The sequence below is a fragment of the Myotis brandtii genome, unplaced genomic scaffold (genome assembly GCF_000412655.1).
Source record: "Myotis brandtii unplaced genomic scaffold, ASM41265v1 scaffold112, whole genome shotgun sequence".
NCBI classification, from domain to species: Eukaryota; Metazoa; Chordata; class Mammalia; order Chiroptera; family Vespertilionidae; genus Myotis; species Myotis brandtii.
This window is the reverse complement of record NW_005353838.1, coordinates 3,572,495-3,588,891: the sequence shown is the minus strand read 5'-3', so window position 1 is coordinate 3,588,891 and position 16,397 is coordinate 3,572,495. Positions and strand designations below refer to the sequence as shown.

Genomic DNA, 16,397 nt, shown 5'->3' with positions numbered 1-16,397 from the left:
TTCTTTAAAATAAATAAATAAATAAATAAATAAATAAATAAATAAATAAATAAAAGGAGGGAAAAGTTGAGTGCAACTGTTCGCATCTATTCCATAAAACAGATCTCTAAGCATGACTAGGCAACATATTGGTCCAGCCTTGACTGCTAAATGTTCTTGAGAGCAATAAAATAGTTTGTAATTCAGTTACAGACTGAAAGAGCTATAATTCAGTTATTTCACTAATTCAGACTATTCTTCAACTCAACTGGCCCAAATTCAAGCAGTTTACCACATATAGTGCTTTATTTATTTTTATTGAAAATGCAAAGTCATATTAAAGAACAACATTTAAATAAATTAAAAATCATTCCATATCCCCTTACACTAACACAATGAATTTCAGTTTTGCAAATTACCTTCCACATGCATAAAGATTTTACAAAATCACAATCATAGGGTTCATACTATTTTACATTGTGCTTACTTTACTTACTATTTTACAGACACGTCCATATTTCTAGTCTTCCAAATCATTATTTTAATAGCAGTATAACATTTCACTGTTTTTATTAGCCCATTTTCTTCTTTAACATGTAGATTATTTCCAATTTTTTGCTATTATAAGTAATACAGACATAAACATCTTCATGCATTTGCCTTTTTCTGGTTTGTTTGTTTTGCTTTTATATTATTCTTTAGGAGTAGAATTTAAGGGCAAAGATATGGTCATTTTTATGGCTCTTTCTATGTAGTACCAGGTTGCAATCCGAAAGGGTTGAATCTATTTATTTTATTTATTAAATATATTTCTTTATTGATTTCAGAGAGGATGGGAGAGGGAGAGAGAAATAGAAACATCAATGATGAGAGAGAATCATTGATCAGCTGCCTCCTGCATGCCCCACACTGGGGATCGAGCCTGCAACCTGGACATGTGCCCTTGGCCAGAATCAAACCTGGGACCCTTCAGTCTGCAGGCCGATGGTCTATCCACTGAGCCAAACCGACCAGGGCATTGTATGTATTTAAATGCCATCTAAAGTAAATGCATTTAAACAGTTTCTTTCTAAAATTAAAAAAAAGAAGTGTTAAGTAATTTTAAACTTCTGTATTTAAAGTTAAAAATAACTGTCTCTTTTTTAAAAAATGAAGGGTGTGGATAGATGGTCTAACAGATTACTAAAAGTTTAGATGAGTTAACTAAAGCAACGTTTCCCAACTTTTCTCAAGTTATAGCACACAGGGACAGTTATAGAAAATGGACAAAGGTGTTGCTGGCCCAGAAATTCCAGCCACCCAGGTCACTTATGGCTGCCCCAAGGGTTATGAGGATCCACATCTAGGCACAAGTATGACCAAAAGTGCCTGTGTGCATGGGCTGGGAACCTCTAATTGAGGAGAGGTTCTAGTTAGTGGCAGAGCTGGGAAATGGATGCAAACTTCTCATCAAGGTATTTTCTACTATATTACAACTGTTCTGCATGCTTTCTGGCTCTAAAATTCAATTTTATATGCAGACATGTCTATACTTAAGAATAAAGAGGATTTTCTAACATGCTTAAAAGAAAGATACCTAATCTAGTGATTTATATCAAAGCTGCATATTAAAAACAGTTCTTACTATCAGCAAATGTTTGACTATTTTCTTTGCAATTTTTCAGATATGCCATTCTTTTACATTTAGTTTGTAAACTCTCAACAGTAATTATCTTTTGCACAGTATCTTGTATATCTGTTAGTCAGTAAATAAAGAATAACAATGAATATACACACAACAAAGGAAAAAAAACTAGATTTAAAGTAAGACCACATTCTAAATAATTCTAAAGGTGATAAAAAATTTTTTTTAAAGTGTTGATTTTGCAGAGGTAGAGAAGATTCCCTCCTTAAATTTCAAATTCCCTACTAGCTAAATAGAACCTTAATGTACACTGTCAATTACATTAGAGGGTCATAAGAGACATTTCATTCCAAAGAATGATTCTGTCCTGCACCCAGTGTTCATGCTACCAGGAGAAAAAATTTACTACAAAGGCATTTCACCTTTCACCAAGTGTCCAATATTCCATACCACCTTCAAAAATCAGAGATTATAGATGCTAACCCATTGCTTCAACTGCAAACATACATTAGATTTCTCTTGATCATTCATCACTGGGTTGAGGTATAGAGTGGGTGTTAGAAATGAAAATTTACCTATTATGTGCCAGGCCACAACAAGAAGCAAGGAACTCCAAACTCTGCATTTTTTTTACTACACCCCAAAACAGTGATTACTTGGTCATTTCTACAAATTCAATCAGACATTATACACACAAACACATCCGTGGGACCGCATGGCACTTGGAAGATTACCCACGATTTCCCACTTATTAAGGTCTGGATCATACTTTTCAATGCTCTGAAGATATGTTCCCTTTGAATAGGAATATCCCCCAGTGACATAGATACATCCATTCATGATGACAGCACCACACTCCATCCTTCTTTCCATCATGGGAGCTATCTCTCTCCACTCATTTTGTTCAGGGTCATAGCATTCCGTGATTGTAGTTTGTCCGCCAACTAGATAGAGCTTACTTTCAAATGGAACTGAACACAGTCCATATTCTATTAAAAAGAAAAAAGCAAATTTTATTAGGATAACAGACAAAAGAGATACCTTAGGATGGTGATGTAATGATCCTTTATAATTATGCATACAAACATAGAGTAGTCGTGACATTTTGACTCCAGCACACATTACCACAACACTGGGCCATAAGATCCATTCCCTTTCACCTGCCATGCTCTCTACCACATTACCCTGTTTTAATTCTCTCTATAGCACTTTTCATGATCTGGTGTGTGACTTGTTTCCTGGATCCCTGCCATCTGCTCCATTTCCAGTTGGAGAATGGCAAGTGTATGGACCCAATAAGTGTTTGTTGGATCAATGAATAAATCGTACCCTTTGCCTTCTGTGCCTAAATATGCCCTCCTGTGATTTTGTGAAAGAAAAGCTTTATAAGCCCCTCTTCAGAAAGAGACAATGTGAGATCAAAAATGTGATTTCCCCATTAAGAATGGAAGACAGATTTTTATCAGTTAAGTTCTTGCTATCTAGGTTTTAAAGGCTAAAGAAGACTCAGAAGATGGGCATTTTTGCTTTGAGTCCACATTCTGTTGTTGTCAAGTTTCTGACAAGAAAATAAGAATTCTCCCACCTCTGAAAAACCCATTTGTTCCTTTCCAGTTATATACACGTAGAATTTTTATTGGATTTAGTTGCTTAAAATATTTGTGAAACATTGTTTATATAAATTACTAGAGAACCAGTGCACAAAATTCGTGCACAGGTAGGGTCCCTAGGCCTAGCCAGCAATCAGGGCCAATCAGGTTCCCCGCCTCCCTGCCTCCCCCTTCCCTTGATCCCTCAGCGCCCTGCCATGTTTTGCACCGCCCCCTGGTGGTCAGCGCACATCATACCGAGTGACTGAACTCCAGGTCTCCTGGTCAAACTCCTGAGGGGACAATTTGCATATTAGCCTTTTATTATATAGGAGGATATGAATCATTCCATCAAATGGTTATTGTGAAAATTCATGATGACACAAAAAATTTTATGAGTTGATGTGATTCAACAATGAGTTCACGAGGCTTTTCTTAAATTATTCAAAGTTTACCAAAAAACCCTCTATTTGTGGTTTGTATATTAAGAGAGATATCTTGCCTAGCTGGCATGGCTCAGTGGTTGAGCATTGACCTATAAACCAGGAGGTCACAGTTCAATTCCTGGTCAGGGCACATGCCTGGGTTTCGGGCTCCATCCCATGTGGGGTATGCAGGGGGCAGCCAATCAATGAGTCTCTCTCATCATTGATGTCTCTGTCTCTCTCTCCCTCTCCCTGCCTCTCTGAAATCAATAAAAATACATTAAAAAATAAAAGAAAGATATCTCAATCTTCCTATAGCAATAAATATATTTAAAATAAAGTGATTCCTGCCCTAGCTGGTTTGGCTCAGTAGATAGTCAGCCTTTGGACCGAAGGGTCCCGGTTTCGACTCTGGTCAAGGGCATGTACCTCAGTTACAGGCACCTCCCTGACCCGGGCCCTCTCTCTTCCACTCTCTCTCAAAACCAATGGAAAAAATATCCTCGGGTGAAGATTAAAAATAAAATAAAGTGATTCCTGATAATTTTTCCCATTACCCAAATACAACATAAAGTTCTATTACATTGATGGAAACTCTTTCTTCTTCAGCTGTAACTGCCTTGTTTCTTGTTGGTCACTCTATGAAGTAACTGAGGCCAAGGGGCTGAATCTTATTTATTGTGCTCTCAGCACTAAAAGTAGCATATAGAAAGCACTCAGCAAATATCTGTTAGACAAATGAATAAATGAACAATTTCAAACCAAGCATGGGAATAGTGCCATTTGTCACGGCTCTGAGTTTACACACAAATATTTACTACAAATTCATGGCAGTCTGCATTAGGTATTACATGAGTGAAGTGAAAAAACCCATGCAGGATTCAGAGACAACCACAATATTTTCATGTATGAAATATTCTTTGAAATGATTTCAAATTTTTTTTTTTCCTAAACAGATGTGAGGAATGTTATAGATTTGACATTGACCCTGGAGTGACTGTCAACTCCTTTCTCTCCCTCATTTCCTGTATCTAATCAGTCAAGATAGCAATCACTCTTCTGACTAAAAAGACCTATACAGCTTATGTAACATAACTTCCTTATCCCATTGGAAAGTAAGAACCAAGAGCTAAGCTGTTACTCTGGAGAGCCAGGAGAGAGCTCTCTTCCCACATGACACAGCCATCCACCGCTTTTTCTCCTTTATCACTTACAGCTGCTTCGCTGTTCTTCATACCCTCTTCTTCCTCAACTCACCCCTTAACTAATGCTATTTCTCAAGGTTCTGCCCATGGCTGTACTGTTGGTCCCACCCTCCCAAGACATCTCATTCATCCCCACACCCTGAGCCATCACCTCCAAGTAAACAACTCCCAGATCTATATTTAGCTGCATTCTTCCTCCTGAGTTGCAGAACCGCAATTCCTATTGCTTTCTGGACAGCTCCTCTGGTTATCCAACTCATTTTTCACATTCAACTATAAAACTGAGCTCATTATCTCTCCTCTTCTCCCTTCCTATTGGCTGTTCCTTCAATCCTCCCCATCCTCCCAGTCAACCAGCCAGAGACCTTGGAATGACTGTCAACTACTTTCTCTCCCTCATTTCCTGTATCTAACCAGTCAAAACAGCAATCACTACCAATTCAATCAATGTCGAATCTATGACATTCCTCATATCTGCCCATTTTCTACTCTACCACTTCAGGCTTTCAGCAATTCCTACTTGGTTTATTACCAATAGTTTTAGTAGATCTCACTGCTGTCTTTCTCCCAATCTATTCTAAAAGGAGCTCTCTTCTTAAAACTAGAACGGATCACACCCCATTCTCTTGCTCTGACGCCTCTGACAGTTCTTCATTTTTAAACTTTCCTGGCTCATATTTCTTCCTGACAGCAATCACTGTGGCCAAGTAGTGGTTGTTGCCTTTAGATGAGGCTTGTATGCTCTGCAGCATCAGTCTCTCCAGGAATCAAGAGCCATTCAAAGCCCTCCATGGTACACTCCTCAACTGAACTTTCCCATCCAGTCTCTCATTCTACCCTCTTACATCTCATTCATATATATCTACTCCAGGTACTGAAATAAACCTGGAACTTTCCCTTCTGCCTTCCTTCATTGGCTAATTTTCTGCCAGAAAACCTTCCTCAAAAACTACCTTCCTTAATTGCAGCCATTAAGGCCTAAATCATAACAAGCTACTCCTGAAGCTTCTAGATTCCCCTTAATTAGACTCGAGCTCTCTCTCCCCTCAATTTCAATAGCAGGTATTTGTAAGATTGTCTTGTATTCACATTATGAATGTACATTTGCTACTAGATTCTGAGTTCCTTTGGTAGTAGAGACTATCCTTTAATTATCTTTGTATCTTACATAATAACTGGAATGATATCTTTCCCCAAGCAAGGTCTCAAAAAATATTATGTTCGATTCCTGGTCAGGTCACATGCCTGGGCTTGAGGCAGTCAATCGATGTTTAGCTCTCACATCAATGTTTCTATCTCTCTCTCCTTATCCTATCTTCTCTCTCTCAAAATCAATTTTTAAAAAAACATTAAAAAATAAAAGATCATGATTATATTATGTTCTAAAAATAATAGTAGTCTAAGCTATATATCTATAAGGTAGACTCAACACTGACATTCTTCAGGAGGTGCTCCTAAAATGCTAAGAAGCTAACCTTGTACCTGGGAGGATGGGTAGGGGCTGGGAGGAGGGGGGTAAAAGGGAGGGAAATGGGAGATAGCTATAATACTATCAACAATAAAAAATATATTTAGAAAGAAAAGAAGAAGCAGACCTTGCTATAATTTAGACGATGTAGATCCAAATGCCTCTAAGGCAGTGGTTCTCAACCTTCTGGCCCTTTAAATACAGTTCCTCATGTTGTGACCCAACCATAAAATTATTTTCGTTGCTACTTCATAACTGTAATGTTGCTACTGTTATGAATTGTAATGTAAATATCTGATATGCAGGATGGTCTTAGGTGACCCCTGTGAAAGGGTCGTTGGACCGCCAAAAGGGTCGCGACCCACAGGTTGAGAACCGCTGCTCTAAGGGCTAAGGAGATAACAGACTAGCAGAACGAAGCAGGCTAGGGGTAAAAACAACAGCACGGGCCCTAGTTCTGTGATGTGAGGAGAATGGGAGATACTACTGACGGGGAGCATACAAGCCTCATCTAAAGGCAACAGCCACTACTTGGCCACAGTGATTGCTGTCAGGAAGGGGTATGAGCCAGATCTGCCAAGTTTTCTAAGACCAGAAATCATGGTTTTTATTTGAAATCTCCTGAATTTTAAATATTGGTAACAAGCCAGTTCAAAAATATTTTAAACACTGTAAGAGCCAAACAGAATATCCCATGCAGAGTGCTAATTTGATAACTTTGTTTCTTATATTACTTCAGGGAAAAATCTAATGTAAATCAAAACTTTAAAAATTGGATTATAAGTTCCCCCTGATTTATACTGTAATTTAATATTTATTTCTAATTGATTTTTCAATTTGTCATGGCTTTTCACACCTTGGCTTAAGTCTCACTGACTTTTAGACTTTTTCAAGCAGTGAACAAGTTATATGTAATTAGAACATGCTATGGGATATTTATTTTTCAAAGAACCCCTTTATGAAATATATATTATTTATAATGTAAATAACTATCCTCTAGTTTGTTAATCTGACTTTTCATATATTGGATTTTCTTTGTAAAGCTAAATCAGAGTAATAGCTAACTCATAAGGTTAACAGGAGGATCAAATGAGATAACAGTGTAGTTGTGAAGAGCATGGTGTTCCCAGGCAGATTGCCTGGATTAAAACCTCACCTCTAACGAGCACTAGCTGGCTGACCTTGAGCAATTTATTTACTGTGTGCCTTAGAAAATAGAGATAATAATAGCATCTAGCTCACAAGGTTTCGGTAAGGTTTACGTGGATGAACACATGTAAAACTATTGGAATAGTTAGTTCCTGGCCCATTCTTACTGAATAAATGTTAGCTATTACTCAATATGAGCTGTTAATATTATTTTCCATTATAACTTCATTGGTCATATGGAAAGTGGTGGGAGTCTGCGATAGTACATATGGGCTAGTAGGAAACAGTGTCTCCATTCCATGACGTCTTCAGAGCCAGGACAGCCTGAGGCTGAAGTGTCTTCTTATGCAAAGCCCATGACATACGGAGATGCAGCACCTGATTCAGGTGTGCTCTACCTGAACTGTGAGATGACATATGTGACCTATGGGTATTAGTAGCTGCACTGGTTAAAAGCTGGAGAGTCTGATCCCTTAAGGAGAGGCAGCCTGCTTAGTAGTTATAGTACAGGTTATGCAATCTGTCTGAACTGAATCCTCATCTATCACTTCCAAACTGTGTGTCTTTGGCAAAGGTACCTATCCTTTCTAAGCCTCCATTTCCAAATATGTAACAGGTAAACAATACCTACTAACAGGGTTGTGGTTAGAATTTAAGGTAATATTACATGCAAAGTGTTTAGTTAATACCTGGCCTATGAGAAGTGCTCAAGGTTAGCTGTTACTATTACTCTCAGAGGGTTCCAGCTTGTGAATTTCAGTTACGCTCCCCAGTAACCCACATGGAAGCCTGATGCTATATGGAAAATGACTCAAAAGTAGTATGGTGATTTGGTGATATAAATCTTTCCTAATGAAAAACTTAAACATAAGGCATAACTGTAACAGGACATAGCTTATGCTTTCCCCAAGTTCTTTAAAGACACAAGTCAAAGAACAAAAGACACCAAAGAAAGCAGGCCATTCCTTGTGGGCAGACATGTCTTTATGGTTGTTAAAGTAAGGCCAACATAAGGCTCTACACGTGGTAGGAGGGAGTGCTTAATAGTTATTGAAACCCAGAAAGAGTCTGCTTCTAAAAGAAGAAAACATCTCCTGCTGACCTGAGTCACTCGGTACCCTTCCCAACTATTTGATAGATTAGTGCCTTTTATCTGTCTATAAAAATTATGTTTTATATAATGCATGTAAATGAAAGAAAGCACATAAGGAAAACAAAAAAGAATCTAAGTGAAAAAAATGTTTCTTTAATATACTTTTATTGATTTCAGAGAGGAAGCGAGAGGGAGAGAGAGACAGAAACATCAATGATGAGAATCATTGACTGGCTGCCTCCTGCACATCCCCCACTGGGGATCGAGCCTGCAACCTGGGCATGTGCCCTTGTCTGGAATCAAACCCGGGACCCTTCAGTCTGTAGGCCGATGTTCTATCCACTGAGCCAAACCAGCTAGGGCTGAAAATTTTTTTTAAAGAAACTACTTTTAATCACAGAGGCTTAAAATGTATGTTGTGTAATGACATGAGGGGAAGTATCTGTAGACATGATCTAATCTGAATAATCTAAATTGTGATTATTGTTACATGGACACATGAATATTTTGAGCCTTTTAATTAAACCCATGTGTAATCTACTATAAACTTAGCATTTTCCTATTTCCGGCCCATTTTTAGCCATCTTTCACACTGATAGGCTGTGTATCACGACATGCACTATTCAGACAGCATTTTGTTACCTGGATGGGGACCAGAAGTGATGAGGCTCCATTCATTGATATCCGAATTGTAGCTCTGGACCTTGTCATAGGTGCAGCTCCCTCTGTAGCCACAGTGTCCACCAATGACGTAGATAACTTCATGTAAGACACAGGCCGTAGCATTTCCCACACCTGTGTGTTAATTAAAATCACATCCTCAGATTAATCTTTCATTCTGCTTTGCAATGAATACTGTATTGTCTTTGTTATTATGGATAGTAGATATAAGGCACTGTCCTAGGTGCTCTGAGGGATAGAAGAATGAAAAAGAAAGGCTCCTGCCCAGATAGCGTGTCTCAGTGGTGGAGCGTCGACCTATAAATCAGGCGTTCACGGTTCGATTTCTGGTCAGGGCACAGGCTCAATCCCCAGTATGCGGCGTGCAGGAGGCAGCCGATCGAAAATTCTCTCTCATCGTTTACGTTTCTATCTCCCTCTCCCTCTCCATTCCTCTCTGAAATCAATAAAAATATTTTAAAAAAATAAAAAGAAAGGCTCCTTATCCTCTTTTAAAAGAGGATGAGACATTTACACAACTAGAACACAGGGTACAGACCTACTACTGTGGATGTGCAAAACAAAGAGACATTACTTTTGACTAGGGAAATCATGGCAGGAGGTGGCAATATTTGACTTGGGCCTTAGTAAGTAGGACTTTGGCAGGCAGAGGTGAGAGGAAGCCACTGAAGTGAGGGCAAGGCAAGTGCAAAGGCTTACTGGACAATTCAAGTAGTTGTTTTGATTCTGCCACCCTGGAAGTGACGGTGACACACCTGGGGTTGACCTGTGGCAATTAAAGCTGGCAGAGTAAGTTGGAGCCACGTGGCAAAGAATCCTGATGCCCAATTTAAAAATTTGCACTTGATTCAACAGGATTTTGTTGTTGTTAATCCTCACCCGAGGATATTTTTCCATTGATTTTTTTAGGGAGAGCAGAAGAGAGAGAGGGAAAGATAGAGAGAATCATCGATGTGAGAGAAACACATCAATTGGTTGCCTCCTGCATGAATCCCGACCAGGGCCCAGGCTGGGGAGAAGCCTGGAACCAAGGACCAGAATCGAACCCGGGACCCTTTGGTTCGCAAGCTTTATCCACTCTGCCAAACCAGTAAGGCGATTCAACAGGATTTTTAAAGTTTTAAACAAAGGAAAGGAGGGACTACAGCATAGAAGGATAGAATTGGTCCAGGTGCAAAGTGTTGAGGGCCTGAGTTAGAAGCAGTCTTGGTATAGAGCAGTGGTTCTCAACCTTCCTAATGCCGCGACCCTTTAATACAGTTCCTCATGTTGTGGTGACCCCCAACCATAAAATTATTTTCGTTGCTACTTCATAACTGTAATTTTGCTACTGTTATGAATCGTAATGTAAATATCTGCTATGCAGGATGTATTTTCATTGTTACAAATTGAACATAATTAAAGCATAGTGATTAGTCACAAAAACAATATATAATTATATGTGTTTTCCGATGGTCTTAGGCGACCCCTGTGAAAGGGTCGTTCGACAAGGGCCTTGATGACTGATTGAGTTGAAGACAAGACGGATTCTGAGGTCCCTAGCTCAGAAAACCGGGAAACACTGATGCCACAGAAAAATGAGAAAGAGAAAATGGTTTCGGCAGGGGAACAAGAAGAGAGAAAGAATGATGATGAAACTCATTTTAGTCAAAATGTCAGCTTAATCTTTCAACCGACTTTTATTTTCAAATATTGCATGGTGGGTGCAGTTTAGGCTCCTTGTTCATTTCTACTCCAAAACAAAACTGAGTTTATTTCTTTAGTATGTTTTTATTGATTTTTAGAGAGAGAAGGAGAAGGATAGAGAGATAAAAACATCAATGAGAGAGAAAACCTCATTGATCAGCTGCCTCTTGTACTCCTCCCCCCGACCACCTCCACTCCCACTCCCAATGGGAATGGAGCCTGCAACCCAGTATGTGCCTTGACCGGGAATAGAACTAGTGACCTCTTGATTCCTGGGTTGATGTTCAACCACTGAGCCACTCCAGCAGGGCCAAAAGTGAGTTTATAAGCAGGGCAGTTATGATGAGAGGGATAAGAAAAGTTACGAGTTCCTAAAAAGCCATCTATTTATTTCTTCTCTGTACCTCCCTCAACCAAAAGAGGAAATTAACTTGAAATTTGACTCTACCCAATTTAAGGTCTCATTCCCCGGGAAAGAAGCTAGTTCACTTCGAGACTACAAAATAAAACAAACTGGGGGAAAATGTTCTCCTTTCTACATAAGAACGGGAAACTAGAAGTTCATCATGAGTCTGAGCATCAGAACTAGCCAAAACTGCACATAACTGACAAAGGGTTACCCTTCCCTGGGATGATGAGGTATAATCAGGAATCAAACCTTCAAGGTAAAAGCATAAAACTTTGACATTTCAAACCCAGCTGGTAGGTGAGGGAGGACTTTTGCATATGAGGGCCTCCCATTCCTCTTAAGCTGTCAAGAACACATTCAGCTTTCTTTCATGGTGGATACACCATTGCGGCATTTTATTTTCAGCAAGCATTGCTTCAAAAGTTTTAACAAAATTTCAGTAAAGTCATAGGTTTCTGCCCTCAAAGCAATATAATGTAAACTACAAAATCACTGAAACTTAAAAAAAAAAAAAATCACTGAAACTTATCATTAAGAAGCAGAGGCAGCCAAACAGGTGTGGCTCAATGGTTGAGCACCGGCCTATGAACCAGGAGGTTCAATTCCCATCAGGGCACATGCCCGGGGTTGCAGGTTCGATCCCCAATGGGGGGCAGCCGATCAATGGTTCTTTCTCAACATTGTTGTTTCTATTCCTCTCTCCCTCTCCCTTCCTCTCTCTGAAATCAACAAAAACATTTTTTTATTTTTAAAATTATTTTATTATTTATATATTTGTTTTTCAACATCTTTTTTTTTTTTTTTAATCCTCACCCGAGGGTATTTTTCCATTGATTTTTAGAGAGAGTGAAAGAGAGAGGGAAAGACAGAGAGAAATATCAATGGGAGAGCAACATCGATTGGTTGCCTCCTGCACTCGCCCTGGAGCCTGCAACCGAGGTACATGCCCTTGACCCTGGGACCCTTCAGTCCACAGGCTGACGCTCTATCCACTGAGCCAAACTGGCTAAGGCAACAAAAACATTTTTTTAAAAAAGAAAAGAAACAGAGGCAGGAACGTATCTAAGTTTACAATAACTGCTAAAATATTTGCAGTGCCCTTATTTCTTTTGTAAAAGAGGAGTCGGACAGGATTTGGAATCACCATGGAGAGGGGACTGAAAATCTGTTAAGTGGGGGTCATGCTCAGGTAGAGTAAAAAATCCGAGCAGCAATAGCAGCGGGCTTTAAGCCACCTTTTTCCACCCTACCAACCATTTCTGCACCGTTGGGCATGAAGGAGAGTGGTCAGGATTTAAGATGAAAAATACTTCTGCCCCCTCAAAGCTGACATATTCTTCTATAATGATGTTCCTGAGTACAATGCCTAATGCTGCTAAGTGCTTCCCATGCATAAATTCATTTAATCCTCTCAAAACTCTAAACTAAGTCATGTCACCCCCATTGTACAGATGGCCATTTGCCGAAGCTCGCCAGCAAATGAGTGGAAAGTTGGGATTTGGACTCGGGCAGTTCCATTTCAGAAGCAGCGTGCCTGATCACAAGACTACTTTGCCTCTCAGGCTTCCTGCTTGTCATCCAAGGATCATACCGGGTCAGATTCCCACGCCAGGTCAGATTCCCACACCCTCGCCAGTGTTAAAAAAGAAACAGAAAGGCCTGGGAAGAAACATTTGGAATAAAATGACACAAATTTGGTAACCAACCACCAATTGTTTTAGTGCAACTCCCCAGCACCAAAAAAATAAATGTAATTAAGATTCCAGTGTAACTTTTTTCCGGGGGGGAGGGAAGGAGAGCAAGGCTAATCTAGTACCAAACAGCTAGTGCCTGCCTCTCTCTTTAACACTACGAGACAAGACTTGAATCAAAAAAGCAGAGGCTCAACAAAGAAGTGCTGGCGAGGATGTGGAGAAAAGGGAACCCTCGTGCACTGTTAGTGGGGATGCAGACTGGCACAGCCACTGTGGAAAACCGTATGGAGTTTCCTCAAAGAATTAAAAGTGGATCTGCCTTTTGACCCAGTGATCCCACTTCTAGGAATATATCCGAAGAAACCTGAAACACTAATTCGAGAGACTATATGCAGCTCTGTGTTCATAACAGCATTGTTTACAATAGCCAAGATCTGGGAACAGCCCAAGTGTCCAAAAGCTGTGGTACATTTACACAATGGAATACTACTAGGCCATACAAAAAAGAAAGAACACCTTACCTTTTGTGACAGCATGAATGAACCTGAAGATTATAATGCTAAGTGAAATAAGCCAGTCAAAGAAAGACAAATACCATATGATCTCACTAATATGTGGAATCTAATGAACAAAATAAACTGAGGAACAAAACAGAAACAGATGCATGGATATATGAAACAGACTAACAGCTGTCAGAGGGGAGAGAGCTTTTTTGGGGGAGGGGGGACTGGATGAAAGAAGGTGAGGGAATCAAGCAAAAATCAAACAAACAAACCATAAGATACCTATATAACACATAAATACAGATAACAGTGTGGTGACTGCCAGAGGAAAAGGGCAGTGGGGAGTAAGTGGAGGTGGGCAAAGAGGGGGAGAATGGGGACAGAAAGAGACTTTGCTTGGGTGATGGGACCACAATGCCATGTGCAGATGATGTTTTGTTGAGTTGTACACTTGAAACCTGTATGGTTTTGTGAACCAATGTCACCCCAATAAATTCAATTTAAAAAAAAAGCAGAGCCTATATCTAGTTTTTGAGAGAATGTAATTTGTTATACCCTCAGGGGCCAAAACTTTCAAGGTTTTAATGAAAGATCACCCTGGCTGGTATGGCTTAGTGGGTTGAGCATTGTCCCGTGTATCAAAAGGTCGCCAGTTCCATTCCCGGTCAGGGCACATGCCCTCATTGCCGGCTTGATCCCCAGTATGGGGTGAGCAGGAGGCAACTGATCAATGATTCTCTCTCATCACTGATGTTTCTCTCTCTCTCTCTCTCCCCCCCTTCCTCTCAGAAATCAAAAAATATATATTTAAAAATAAGAAAATAAAAAATAGATCTCAAAACAGGTTGTAGAGTCAGAAGAATGAATTATACTGGTTTCTAATATAAAAATGTCTTTTCTAGCCTGAGTATTCTAAACACATATATCTCAGAGAAGTTGGGGACTGCTATACTATGCTTTTACTTGGAACATTCTGCACAACATTATTTGTATAATCCACTCTAGTTCCTAGCTAGCATTCCAAGTAAATTCTTTTTCAAGCTATTTGCAAGAGAAGCAAGACTGTTGGCCTAACCTTAAACACCTAAAAAAATACAGAAAAAGCATAATCTGCACTTACCTTTAATCATGTTTGCAATGGGAATCCATTTCTCTTTTAATGGATCATAGAACTCGGCCTCTTCTGCTGGAGCCCCTTTTCTGTAACCACCTAAAGCATAGACACAGCCACCCAAGGTGACTGCACAGTGGTAATACCTGGCATTGAGCATTGGCAAACCTTCCGTCCATTCATCACTTTCACTGTTATAGATCCACACTGTGTCAAGAGCTTCTATGTTATCTGTCCTGTAACCCCCAGTTACATAAATGTTGGGTCCCAAACATGTAACACCATAGCTCTCCCTAGTATAATCTGGTATTTCTGCTCCCTGAATCCACACATTTGTCAAAGGATCCCATATGTGGACCTCTGATAAAGGATGCCAGTAATAGCCTCCAATGATATACATTGTGGCTGTGGACCTCTGGGAAAGCTCTTTATGCATGGGGTTCAAAGCATTGTATATCAGAGACCGTATCTTATTTTCGGTTAGTAGGCAGCTTCTTTGAAGGCCTAAAGCTGTTTTTAAATACACTGGATCTATATCTATGTTGATATAGCTTAGTAGATTATACAGGTAGTCAATTCGATTTCCTACATCGTAAGCAGTCCACTTAATAACTGGCTCTATGATGGCTTCTTCTTTCCAAACACTGAGATTCTTTCTGGACAAGATAAAAAGCAACTTTTCAAAGCTGATTTCCAGAAATTCTTCTTGTTGCCATACTTCCTTAAACCTTGAACACAGGATTCTCTGAGATTCCTTCTCTAGTTCTGGACACACGTGAAATTCTGCAAAGGAGTGCATTCCAATACAGTTATCAATATCCAGATGCCTTACCAAAAACTGCTCACAAGCTTTCTTTACTGAGAGGAACTGCAGCAGATCTGCTGCTTCAAGCAGGCTTTGAACATTTCTTTTCGTTATTTCAATTTGAGAAGTGTATGCATAATTTACAAGACCTTCCAAAATATCATGGTGGATGCCAAAGATTTTTATTTTATTTTTAAATTTTTCTTTCATGTCAGCTGTGAACATTGCCTTAAAATAATTGCTGCAAGCAGCTAAAACAGCTCGGTGACAATGGAAGATTATGCCTGACGGGCACTGAAGGGTGATATCAGTAAATAATCCATCCAAGTAAAAGGTTTTGAATGCATCCAGAAAATCCACTGGATGCGCTGAGTCCTTAAAAAGGTAAATATAATCTTCTTGTCCTTTCAGAGCCATGGCTGCAATAAATATGAAACAATAAACGTGCTTTCAATTGTGCATATTACCTCAAATAATCAATACTAAACATTCCAATCATTAGAATGACTGCTTAGCGCCAAATAAAATCCAAAACTAGACTAAGTTCAACATTCTAAATGCAAAAGGTGGATGGACTATTTCGTAATTTGGATGATGGTCCTTTTAAATTCGGGGTAGCTCGGAGCCTGCAATGAAGCCCCCGGATTTTTCAATAGTCCTTTCTAGAAAAAAATTTTTTTAATTTCCTACCCCAATTACACCGTCTCCCTCTGTCCCGAGCAGGCGTCCGAGAGACAGCCCACTCTTGGCAAACAAAGTGCCCGAGGGGTCACCCCATTCAACCGAGAGGGGCCGGCCTCGGTTCGATCCCCATTCAACCGTTTTCGCTTTCAGGTCGCTTCGAGATGCCAAGCGAGGGATGATCGAGAGATAATGGGACCCGAGGTCCTGGAAAAGGGGAGCCCTGTGCCTCTCCGGAGGAAGGAAGGAGAGAAAGGAGAGCGGCGCGCCCCTCCCCGCGGTGCCAGGGGTTGCC

General features: G+C 39.8%; 1 protein-coding gene and 1 long non-coding RNA gene across 2 annotated transcripts in view; one reads left to right on the top strand and one right to left on the bottom strand.

Moving 5' to 3' along the window:
* The window catches only part of LOC106727369, a 14,976-nt gene extending 10,950 nt beyond the window's left edge, over positions 1–4,026 (top strand). The window contains exons 2-3 of the long non-coding RNA XR_001363546.1: positions 3,070–3,073; positions 4,013–4,026. This is a non-coding gene — a long non-coding RNA (uncharacterized LOC106727369). The remainder of the gene's footprint in view (positions 1–3,069; positions 3,074–4,012) is intronic.
* On the bottom strand, positions 1,475–16,365 carry KLHL23 (kelch-like family member 23). The gene is made up of 3 exons (XM_005857557.2): positions 14,626–16,365; positions 9,175–9,327; positions 1,475–2,592 (listed from the first exon to the last, which is right to left on the bottom strand). The coding sequence occupies exons 1-3, from the start codon at positions 15,836–15,838 to the stop codon at positions 2,282–2,284; spliced, it is 1,677 nt and encodes a 558-aa protein (XP_005857619.1). The 5' UTR covers positions 15,839–16,365; the 3' UTR covers positions 1,475–2,281.
* Positions 16,366–16,397: the final 32 nt, after the last annotated feature.

Coding starts and splice junctions, on each gene's coding strand:
- KLHL23 (XM_005857557.2), bottom strand. CDS start 15,838: ATGGCTCTGAAAGGACAAGAAGATTATATTTACCTTTTTAAGGACTCA. Junction 9,328..14,625: donor CATTGCAAACATGATTAAAG/GTAAGTGCAGAT, acceptor ATTAACACACAG/GTGTGGGAAATGCTACGGCC. Junction 2,593..9,174: donor CACTTCTGGTCCCCATCCAG/GTAACAAAATGC, acceptor TCTTTTTAATAG/AATATGGACTGTGTTCAGTT.